At 42.8% G+C, this 12,419-nt stretch overlaps 1 protein-coding gene across 1 annotated transcript in view; it reads right to left on the bottom strand.

The window, feature by feature from the left end:
- LOC120504350 overlaps positions 1–12,053 on the bottom strand; it is a 268,038-nt gene extending 255,985 nt beyond the window's left edge. The window contains exons 1-2 of the mRNA XM_039713763.1: positions 11,697–12,053; positions 9,060–9,231 (exon numbers count right to left, since the gene is read on the bottom strand). Of these exons, the coding sequence (XP_039569697.1) occupies positions 9,060–9,231; positions 11,697–12,053 (529 nt within the window). The remainder of the gene's footprint in view (positions 1–9,059; positions 9,232–11,696) is intronic.
- Positions 12,054–12,419: the final 366 nt, after the last annotated feature.

Genomic DNA, 12,419 nt, shown 5'->3' with positions numbered 1-12,419 from the left:
CTATTCTGTAGATTAGAAATTATAAAAGACCATGTAATCAGCTGACAAAAGAACTGAAAACAACCCCAGAGGAAATGCAGAGCTGCTCTGCAGGCTCACAATGCATTGCTCTGTCAGCCTCCCACTTCTTCAGCAGATACTCCTGACATTTCTTGTGTCATTACTGGACTTTATGAATGGGGCTGTAGGATGTTTGCTGGAGAATAATCAAAAAGGGAAGGGGCATGGTATCACAGACAAGGGAGCTGCTTCACTCTCTGCCGACCAGACCCAAGCAATTAGTTCACTGCTTTCTCCTACCACCAACTATGAATCACAGCTCCATGTTGTATTAAAGGCTGAATTGTTCCTCATTTTTTAATAAGGATACTTAAGAAATTAAGCTATTGTAACCTCAAATAAACTGCACGTGGTTTGGTGGCCTTATTTATTTCACATATATCCAAATGTTTAGGCACTTACACAAAGTCTCATCAACCTTTTTGGGCCAGGAAAATCAGCTGTAATGCTCACCAAAGAGAGTTACCCTACTGAGGATACAGCTCTTTCCATTTCTGGGGCAGACAGAACCATCACAAACACAATTCCTGCCACTGCATTTCCCTGCTTCTGCTTGGCTTGCCCAGCCACACATGAGATGCAAATTACACATAAGGGAAGGGAAAGCCCTGCTGGAGAGAATTGGTTTGCAAGTCTGAGATGAAACAGAACTGCCAGTTGTGCAAGAGATCAGAAACAAGCAGAAGAAACCCAGCCAGAGCCTTCCTGTTGTCATCTGCTCTTTACAAGCCTGAGGAGCATTTTGAGTATCTTGAGAAAGTTCTTTGGAAACAGCAGCCTTACAGGTTTCTGGGGAACAGACACTTCTGATAAAAGCAATGGCCCAGCAGATAGAAAGGATGCAAAAGGAAAAAGAGCCACAGTACCTGCTCAGCAAAGAAATGAAACTGCCTGAAAAAAGGGGTTTGACAGCTGAGGCTCCCATTGGAGTCCCACCAAGACAGGAAGATCTGTTCCAGATTCCTTCTGCTTGTGGGGCTGCTCTCTTGGCCTCATGGATTTCCCTGGACCTTGAGCCTGCCAAGTCATGATGCATTTGGGGCAATATCTGGCAAAACAATAAAGATGTTCAGACATTTACAAGGATATCAGCATCACCATGGCTTGGCCCTTGGATCACAGCCAGTCCAGTCCCCCATTCTGCTGATAAATAACATCTCTTAGGGATCACTTGGCCAACCATCAGTAGGTAGGGGGAGGAGGTTTTCTGAGAACTTGGTAGCAAAAGGGCTTTCCAAGGTGATTAAGCATTGGGTATTTTGAGGAAGGAGCATCAAACTACTGATGCAGGTAACCGTGAAGTGTGCTCTGTTTCCATCCCACCTGCCAGCCTGGCACACCCAGCAATGGCCCCTGATGGTGGCAAAAGCAGAGTCTGGCCACCAGCAGCAATTCCAGAGCACTTTTCCAAGGGAAGGGATCTCTGCTGAACCAAAGACCTGCTCTGTGTGGGATTTCTTGGTGAGATACTTGCAAGATGCTTACCTCGGAGACAAGCAAATAGAGGAAAAATTATTCACAAGTACTTGCTTGAATACAAAGGGAACCAAGTTTTAATCTCTTTATAACGCTTTTGCATTAATTTTTGCTAAGCTTTAGAGTACTGTGATTAGTAGAGAACATTTTTATAAGTGAATTTTGAGTTTAAGTACCAAAATGTTCAATTAAAGTATGAACAGGATATTATAAAACTCATAATTCATGATGTCTGGTGGAGTTACATAAGCTAGAAAGGAAACTAATACCATCTGCCATGTAATTGCTCAGCATCAGCAAATGACGGATTTTGCCCAGACCAGGAATATTTTTCATATGGACACACATAACCATTACAGAATGCTTGAAAAAAAATAAGAGTTTCTCAAACTCAGTATTATCTCCCTGCTAAGTTTATATAATTATTACATTGTAAAGGCATATAGACCCTGGATGCATTCTTAGTTATGGAATGTAGTTGCTCAGTTCACAAAAGCAGGGTTACCTTAATGAATTAATGGAAATTAATATCAGGTGATCAAGCTTCAAGAAAAGAAAACAGCAGAGAACAACAGATATAGGACAAAAGAAGTAATATCAAAGAAGATTTAGACAATCCATGAATAAATCAATTTTGGCCTTTTTATATAAAGAGTTTGGCCTGTTAATTGTTGACTTTAGTTGTTCAAACTTTACAATTCAAGCTGTTCTTCAATGCGTTTTTGTATCTATTTAATCAGAAAATATTTTTTATTTTGCCTATCTGGCTGAAGATGTGCCCTTAAATACTGAGGTCTGTACAGCAAGTGGAGCTGAAAACTGAACTGATCCCATCACAAGCAAATTATCAGCTCTCCAACTGTGGAAAGCAAAACTTCACTTAATCTGTTGGCAAATAACATGCATTTCTCCAGCAATTCCTGCTTTGGCTAACCAGTCAGGCTGATGGATGTTTAGCACTTACCTTAATGCAGATTTTTGCTTTAGCTAACATTTGTAGAAACAGAATCAATTACAAGCTGGAGATTACTGGGCTGATGGGCTTTCATGCTATTGCAGTTGACCGTGCAATTGGGTTTCTAAGTGACAGACACCACAGGACAGTCTCAGCTTGGCAAAATCCTCCTTTACTTTTCCACTTATCTAACATATTTTTCATTCAGCACTTTAATTTCCCACCCTTTGCCTTTTTTTTTTTCCCCTGAGCCACCTGAGCAGAGCCTGTGCACACACATGTGCTTTGCTCTTTCCTGATGAGGAAATGCCCATACCTGGGTGCCCCCAGCACAGTGGGACAGCCCCACTGGCACAGCCCTGGGACAATTACAACGTTATCTTCCTGACCAGTCAATGTTCAATGTGGAAGCGCTGCGTGAGGGAAGGCTTTAAATGTGGGAGCAGCACAGAGGGCTCTTGGTCAACACAAAATAATGCTCAGCAACCCTCTAGAGTAAATGAGAAACCTGCACAATTAATGCTTTTTGCCAGCATGATCCCAAGCAAAAGAGCATTCTTGCAGTTAAATATTTTTAAAGAGGCAAATGGTTCCCGTTTAAATGAGTTTGATTGCTCCTTTCACTGCACCCAATCTTTACTAAATGTCATATATTAGCAGTAAACATTCTCCTTTTTCACTTTCCTAGAAAATGTTGTAAGATCGGGAGTCTTCAGTGTCTCTATGAGAAACACTGGTGCTCAAAATCAAACCTTCCCAGCAAAGGTGGGGAAGGCCCAGCCCTTCACAGAATCGAGCCCAGCAATAAAGGTAATACAAATGTTTCCAAAAGGTCTCATCCACAGATTAGATGAGCATATTTAGGGGAGAAACCCCATTAAAATTTTAGCAGGTAGATAGCATATGTAAGAGGGAGGGTTATTTTTTTAAAATTAACTGTCTCTAGCCTACAGCTAGAGCCTCAAATGTTTTTACAACACAGCGATACTCCAGTTCATATCTGTCAGCTGGAACACGGAACACTTACAGCTTAGTAATTATTAAAATTGTCTGAACTGCAGAGCTACAAGCTGGATGGGGCAGTCTGCCATGAGGTACAGAAACGAGGGACATGCCTTTAACCAGGATCTGTCAGCCACAGTTTCTCTCCTCACCATCACCCCCAAGTTACTTCACCGTAAAAGAGAAATGACATGACCACTTCTTACCACCCCCGATTACTTCCAGAGTCTCTGTGCCCCACTCATAGTTTGTAGCCATAAGTCTTGTAGAAACTTGCAGCTCTTGACCAGATGGTTGGTTTTGGCTGAAGTCAACCAAAAGCATCACAATTTGCTGAAAGGAGAGACAGACTGGAAGTATCCTCATCTGAGCTTTAACTGCACAGAACTGCACTCAAAAGCCAACTTGTGGTAAACATAGTACTGACAAAGCCAATCCAGCACCAACACGAAGTCATTCCCCCTTATAGATAAGCACCTAAAAGGAATGGGATGACTTGAGCACCACCAACCCCGGAAGGAGCACAGAGCAAAGGCCAAGGTCATAGACAGGTGAATTTAAAAGATATGATGATGCCTAGATCTCACCCACTACACTCATGAGGTTTACTGAATACTTGCATAAAAACATTTTTTTTAGGCATAAAAGATTTCAGGACCTTTTCCTCCCCCCTACAGGAGAGTTATTTAAACTTACTGACACCTTTTCTTTTATTAACATCAGCAGCTCCTCTTGGAACAGACCTTCTACAATGTGTGCAGCAGAGTTGAGAAAAAAATACAACTGTTTTCCACTGCTTCTTTTCATAGCAGGTTTTCCCAGTGCCTCACCAGTTCTCTAGCACACACCTACTGCCAGGTGTGGGGCCACAACCTGTCCCAGTGGTGGGAAGGACTCATACACAGGAGCCATGTCATGTTGAGGACACCATTCTTCATGCAGAAGATTCTCGAAATGATATTTTCATTGAAAAACGTTTACCCTCTGTGTGTTCCTCCCCAGGAACAACACAGATGCGACTTCAGGTTTTTTAAGAGACACTTGGATAAGTGCAAACACATCTCTTTTGTAATCAGCCTGGGCTGACCCTGTTTAGCCTGAGGTCAACGACCAGTGGCATCTGACCTGCCGAAGTTAATGCAGCAGAACAATAGCAGAGGGTTGGCAAGGCCTTATCCTATTACCTTTTTGATACCAAATTAATTGTTTTTCTCCCTCTCAATGATTCTCTGACCTTTCAGCTGTATGTGTTGCTGGCACAAAGTGATGGATTAAATTTAAGCAAGTACATTTCTTGACATTGTCTCACAGATTTAAAAGTTATTTAGGTCTTCCTTTCAGCACTAAGAGGTTTAAGAATGTGCTTATGATTGCAACCCCATTTGATAGTTAAAGAACACTGCAAATATTAATTAGCTTGGCAGTATCAGAGACTAGAAAACCAAAGAAAAGCTCACAGCACTTATTACCAAAAAAAAATAAAATTCCACAAGTAATGAAGGGATACAGATGCCCTACAAACCATAGGCAGTCCATCCTAGATGTCTGGCATTACCTTAATTGGTAGTGCTTTATTAATTGGCAAATCCAAAATTCTTACTTGTAAAATTAATGCAATTAGTCATGCTGATATTTTTCAAATGGAGGAACAATCCTTGTTATTAATTGGCAAATCCAAAATTCTTACTTGTAAAATTAATGCAATATGCTGATATTTTTCAAATGGAGAAACAATCCTTAATCCTTTGCTGGATCAGAAGAGCATGCATGGAATAGCTATTGGTTCACATCACAGCTTTGATTCCAAGTTTTTACTTCCTTGTAAGTTGTTCCACCATTTCACCACATAGAATAAACTGAGGTGACATGGTGGGTACCAACACAACATCAAAAGAATTGAAAGAAATCTCTTCAGGATTTTCCCCACTGTGCATCATAAAAGCAAGGAATCCTGAAAACCTGATTTATTAATCTAAAATTCAAATTTGCCTGTAGGTGATTGTGAAGCATCAAGGCACTGAGCCCATATGCAAGTTCCTTGCTTGGCTCAGCTCTCTGTGGGCAGAGCCACCTTCCCTGCTCCTCACAACCACACAGCACAACCATCACGTTCTGTCAGGCTGTAACACCCACAGGAGACAAAAATAGTTTTCCTTCAGACAATATTTTCCACCTGTGCTAGCTGGTTGCAAGGGCCAAATCAGCAGCCAGACACAACCTGGATCAGTTCCTCTGAACCCTAGAAACAAACACGAATTTGGGGCCAACTCATTTATAGCTTTCAGGTGTTTTAGAAGACAACGAAACCTGGTTCCCACCCTCCTTTAACCTCCCCCTCTAAAAAAGCCAACCACACAACCATGGCTGTGGAAAGTTTGGTTCACAGCTCCCTTGATCCTCTGCCCAGTTCAGCTGTTCTCTAGCTCAAGTAGCACTACAGCTTTAAGCAGATACTTAACTACTGCCAAGAACACTGCCAAATCTTATTTACTGAAGATATTTTTTTCAAATAAACATACTAGACTATTTTATTTAATTAGTAGAATATGGAATCTCATAGGCATTTTCTGAAGATAAAGAAAACACTTCCTCCTGGTTAGGTCACCAGGACCCTGAAAATTGCATATTTAGTCACTGAAAAACATATTAATTAAAGTATGACACAAATTAATTTATTCTGATTTAAGCAGTATTGGATCACAAGAAAAGAAAAGGATCAACAGAAATGTTACATCAGTGGTACCACTGGGTAACTTCACTTATTCAACAGAGTTAAATATTCCCTTAATTCATATTCCAAACTTCAAATACAGATGATTAAGCATATACATTAGCAAGATGAAGAGCAGAGGATTTTACATGACAGCTCTGCCCAAAAATGACAATAAAACCTGCCTTAGGGAGAAATTGGGAGAGGGGTAGTAAAAGGCTAATCTTGTTATAATGATTTATGGTTTATGGGAAAAAAAAAAAGTCATAGTCTAAGCTGTCTTCAGTTCTTCCAAAATATTCATACCTGCATTTAAATACTTCAGGAAGAACAGAAACATGCCCCTCTGTTTCCAGGATAACAATATACTTCATTAATCAGAAGCTCACAGGAATATGTTCTGAAAGTGCAGAATTGGACTAATTTGATTTTCAAGACTGATAACAGCAAGATGAATTTCACAAAGATAAGCGTGGTTGTCTTCACATCTGGGTGCCTTTCTGGCTGCAGGATAACCCTGCAGACACACTTCTGGCTTCCAGTGACTACAGTGCAACAGGGACAAGCCCCATGCCATTATCCTGAGTTATTATAACTGTAAATAATTTGAAGGGTATGGAAAACAGATAAAGTCAAATCACTGCTAGAAGAAAACCATAAAAAACCAAATATTGTGACCTTTCCCAGGGCAAAGTAATTAGAGCAGCTGGATCAACAACAGACAAGTCAGAATACTTATTTCAACTGCATTTTTCATTTTAGAGAGTGATAACACTAAGAGCTGCCCAAAAAAGCCAGTTTCAAATATCTATTTAGTGTAATTTTCTATATTGCTGAATTAGAATAGTAGGGCTTTGTTTTACAAATATAATGGGGAAGCAACACAGGTAAGGAAAAAAACCACAAAAAACAAAAAACCTGCACTAAGAATGTTAATGGAGGAACTGCAGCTCCAAAAGAAAAAATATACAAGCAAAACTTTTGCAAGAAGATGCAAAATATTTCAGGAATTATGACAGGAGAGATCATATTCCTATCCCTTTTTATCAATGTCTAGGAACATCCAGCACAAAATCTTTGTGCTCAGGGCAATTTCATTTCTGGTGTAAAAACCTGTGCTTTAAAAGCCTGGTGCATTTCAGCTAATTCTCCATTATTTGGGTCTGGACATGGTGCAAGTGGTCAACACATGACTAACAGCTCATACAAATTTCCTCTTAAATAGACTGAGAATTAATATGTAATGCAGGTGAAAGGACTAATTATCTTCCACAAATAATGAGATTGTCTTGGGAAACAGCTTTCAGAAGCTTCAAACTAGAGGAGACAACAGCAGTCTACTTTTGGGATGGGTGGGTGGTGGCTGTTCAGGGCATTTCTGAAATAAAAAAGCAAAGACTGCACTCAAATGGAGAGTAACTGCATGTCTGTGGTGCACAGATTAAAAATATTTACCTTATGACTTAGAAAACATCCTTTATGAATTCCACGTATTTCTCATTTTTAAATAACAGAGAGAACAGGAAATTTGCTGGTAAAATCACAGTAAAAAAATTGATATCACCACACTTCTAAATACATTATTTCCTAGACCCTAAGGAACTTAATAAATGTAATAGCTGACAGCTGTACATAGCAAGAGTTTAAAGTGAAAGCCATAAGATAGATTTCTCTTCAGGGTTTTGGTTCTTATCCATCAAACTTCTAAGCAACTTCTGTTTCACATTCCAGTAGAGCAAGGCTTTATATTGTGGTCCAGTGCTTAGCCATGGATTAGCCCAGAGGGGCAGTTGAAGCAACCACAAACTCGTGCAGAAAAGACCACAATGTTCATCTTTTTCTACAGAACACAAGAAGTTTTTGTCAGCCAATAAAGCCACCATGAGTAACATTACTTCCCTCTTTCAAATAGGGAGACTAAGGGGGAAAAGACACAGTTCCAGAGAAGAGGAAAAGCTCCACCTTGAGCATGGCATGGACTGGAGCAGTGGAGCTCAGAGACCAGTCTGGATGCACCTGGCTGGAATGAACACAAGCACTGCCCGAGCAGTTCCTTTGGCAAAGGGAGGTAAATTTGCAGAGATTATTACTCTGGTATAAAACAACTAGTGAAGGGAATATTTGTTGATACCACCAAGAACCATAATTCCTTTAGTAGATTCTCTTCTGTCAGATCAGTATCAGCTATTATTGCTTAAAAAAGCCTCAGCAGGAGAACCTTTTCAGGCTGCTCCTGGCCTGTGGATGATCTGAGGCACAGCACTGCACTCCTCAGCATCTCCAACCATAACAAGGGCAAAGCCTCGTCACCTCTTTCTGTCCAGTGTATTCCCTGAGCATCTCAGAAATGGAAGGGAGAAGTTTTATTAAGCTGCACAAAAATTCAGTGAAATTATTCCCTTTTCCAGTTCCATTTTCAAACAGCCATATCTGGTTGGTTCTGTTCATTCATCACTTTTCCAGCACAATAAATTCCCCACAAAACTATTTTGAAGGTTTTGGTCAAACAGGAAACTTCATCAACATCATTCACATGGTCAAGCACTGCCATCAGCTTGAGAAAACACCAGACCCTAGGGAATGCCTGCACAGAGAGACATCACCAGGCACCACCCCAAAATTCCTCCTTCAGCTCACCCAGCCCCTCTCCCTGCCAACTTGCCCAATGCCATTTTATTAAGACTGCAGCTCATCGAGCATTCAACAGCACAGCTCCTCACATGCCTCAAAATAAGCCAGCACATCAGTGCTACCCTTCCTCCCTTGCCCTCAGCTTTCAATTAAATTTAGAATTGACTTTGAAAGTACAACCTGAATGTATGTGGTTCAAAATGACCTTGTTACACCTTTCCTTACCTTTCTGAGAAGGGCTCTTGTACTCCAGCTCAGGTTTTAAAACCCAGAAACAGGAATTTCTTCTAAGCTCCTGCAGTAAGCTACAGGTCTCAAGCTGTTTAAAGTCTTTAAAGGTACATCCAAAGCTAAAGTGTGCTCTGCAGAGAGAGAACCAGGAGCCCAGGTCCAGGAGCTTTCAGCGAGATATTTAAAACCTTCCTGTGAGACACAGCAAGTGTTGAGTTCCCACCAGACCCAGACAGAGTGACTACAAGCAAGCAGGTGTTATGAATATTCTCAAAACAAATCACAGCTGGGATGCAATAACATTAGATTAGGGTCTTCACTGCAGAAAATGTTCCTATTTGCAGCTTTAGCTGATGCACTCAGGTGATGATTGTTGTCAGGCCCAAACATTCAACTCTGTAAGAATAAAATCCTACCCCTTGTGCTCAAGATGTAATGATACATAGTTAGAGGTTCTAACTGGGCCATGTCCATCACTGACCAGTGAATTGCACTACTCCTAATTTGTTTTGTGTATGGGCAGCCCCAATGCTATGACAAACACAGCAGGAGTGGCTCCAGCTGGGATAATGCCAGAGGTTTTGCCCAGAGCCAGCTGAGGTTGCACCTTCCTTGGCAGCTGCTGCCCCCTAAGGCAAAGGGTAGCCCCAAATGGTACAGTTCAACACTTCATATTTGTGAAAAACAAATGAAGAAATGGCCAAAGCATGGGCATGTGTTTGAACACCCACCTCACCCCACCTGGGAGTGACCGCCTCAAATGCAGTGGGCTGAAAAAGTGGTCAGGACTGCAGATGCTGATTGATGTAGATAATGGCATTAAACAGATACTGAGGAGCTGAGACTCCCCATCAAATTCTTCTGCTACAGGACATCTCTGTATAAAGTTAAAAATAAAGGCTGGGAGACAAGGCTTGATAAAATGGGGGTGTGGCAAATGGCTCAGCCTGCCATTGTCCACTCTGGTGTTTCACCTAAGTTAGCTGGATTGCTCAAACTTCAGGAGAACTGCACTGAACCGAGAGTTTAAACCAGCACTGAGGATATGGAAGAGTTTTATACTAACAGCGCCATGGCAAATTTCCTCAGCTGGAGACTGCTAACATGGGATTTGTTGGGTTTCTGCACCTGCAGAGAAAGACATGCAGGTGATGTAGTTGCTGGTCATGGCCAGAAATGATCTCCTGATAGCCACAGATTGTGCTCACTCCTAAGACTTTGCTTATAGAAGAAGAGTGGTGAGGTTTATTTTTTTCAATGGCATCAAGTGCTTGTGTAAACACCTGATTAAAAAGTTCAAGACCCATTTGGGCCACATGGAACACACCTTATCCATTCTGTGAAGATTTCAGGCTATATTTTTATTCCCTCACTACTATCGGTCTAAAATGTTAAAACTTGTAGAGCACAGCATAATAAAGCAGCTTGAGCCTGAGAGCTCTGCCAAGCATAACATGAAATCTTTTGGAGAGTGAGGTTAGATAAAGCACCAGATACACAGCAAATTCTTGATTGAAATAAAACACCAAACATTTCTCCTTGGCTGGCAACAGGTGAATTCACAGAACGGGTTTCCATATTCACAGGAGTTTCTTTCATAACAAATTCAAGGGTTTCCCTCTTCCCAGGAAAATTCCATCTTGCAATATGTTTAAAATGTTATCAGCTTGGAAAAAAATAACACTGCTTTAAACTGATGGGAAAGGAGCCCATTGGCTCTAAAGTTACCATCCCCGAGCCGGGCACTCGGTGCTGTTTGGGGCCTTTGTTCAGGCTCAATCAGCCGTCGAAAATCAGCGCTCCCGTCACTGCCCGTGCTGGGCGGGATGACCAGGAGGGTTTCCCGCAGCCAGGATTGGGCGCTAATTACCTGTTCAACCCCCTTGTAAATACCTGTCAGAGCAGGGAGAGCTCAGCTCTCAGCTGAGAGGGGACTGGGGCAGCTGGACCTCCCTGGGGCTCCCCATGTGCCCCCCATGGCAAAGACATCACCACAAATAACATCTACAGCTCCTTCCTTCCTTCCTTCCTTCCTTCCAGCACCTAACATGCAAAATTATGTTTTACAGATCCTAAAGGTGAAGGTGGAGGAACCACCCTGTCCATATTAGTACCTTTGCAAAGCATAAAAGTCTACAGGTTGTTTTTACGGAGGACTAGCATTCACCGTGGTTGTTAAAATCCCGAAGTCCTAAGCTTCACCTGCCTAATAGGATGGGGAAAGTGACTGGGGCTCCCTGGGCCTGCAGTCCCTGAAAGGGAAATTTATCTTCCAAACAAATATCCAAGAAATAAATGTGGCGCTCCAGAGGCCTTTATTCTTCTGTCTTGCACCCTCAAAAAATAATACAGAGATCCTTTGGAAAAAAAAAAGGATAAATGAAAAAAGTTTCCTGATAACCACTGGAAGTTTTTCCTGTCGCAGCAGGGAACGCCGTGGGGGAGCGAGAGCCTCTGCCCGTCAGCAGCAAACACACAGGGTGGCTTGGCTGGGCTGTGCTCCTCACCCCGACATCAAAATGAGCCTTTCATGGGCTGTTTCCAAGGGTCTATTTTTCCATCCAAACGGGAATGGTGGGAGGCCCAGCCGCAGCCCCCCCGGCCGGGAGCGCAGGTGGGTCCGGGCTGTACGCGGCACTGTGGGACCAGGGACCGCTGCTGGCAGCAGCGAGGGGCAAAGGAAGGAAGAGGGGAGGCGGTGGTGGGGGGGAAGCTTAAAATTTTGCGGGAGCAAACAATCCTCCCGCGGGCAGCGGTAAATAAAATAACAGCAGCGGGGTGATTTGCAACCGCGTAACGGGCTTTTGTCCGGGCCCATTTCTCGCCGCCGGGAGGGTTTCTGTGTTCCCTCTCCGCAGGGTCCCGATGTTCCCCCTCCGGCCACAAAGGCCGGGGGCTGCGGCCCCTCCCCGGCGCTGCCCCCGCTCCGCCCGGCTGCGCTCCCCTCCTCCCGCAGCCTGGGGGGCTCCGGCCGCGGGGCTCTGCCATCTCGGGGTCTCGAGTGCTGCTGGAGGATTTGCCACCTTTAAAAACTGCTTCTACTCGTCTTTTTAACTTTTTTTTTTTTTTCCAGTTTACATGAAGCCCGCTGGGCATTTTGTTCCCTGTTGGAAAGTTAGAAGTATTTATAAGTCTAATTAGAGGCATTTATAAGAGTGATTAGTGTGAAGCATCAGCTGCTGGCGGCATTCTGTGTGTCTCTGTGTCTGTGTGTGTGTGTTCACACATGGATGCAACACTGCAGTTTACAATTTGTTTCTGTGCCTGAAAGCTGTGAAATGCCCTTAATTCCCCCAGCACCGATGGCACCGGTGAGCATGGGCTGGCTCTGTCCAGTGGCTCAGCACCACACAG

Source organism: Passer montanus, unplaced genomic scaffold (assembly GCF_014805655.1).
Source record: "Passer montanus isolate IOZ18808 unplaced genomic scaffold, ASM1480565v1 scaffold29, whole genome shotgun sequence".
Lineage (NCBI taxonomy): Eukaryota > Metazoa > Chordata > Aves > Passeriformes > Passeridae > Passer > Passer montanus.
This window is presented reverse-complemented; position numbering and strand designations above follow the sequence as displayed.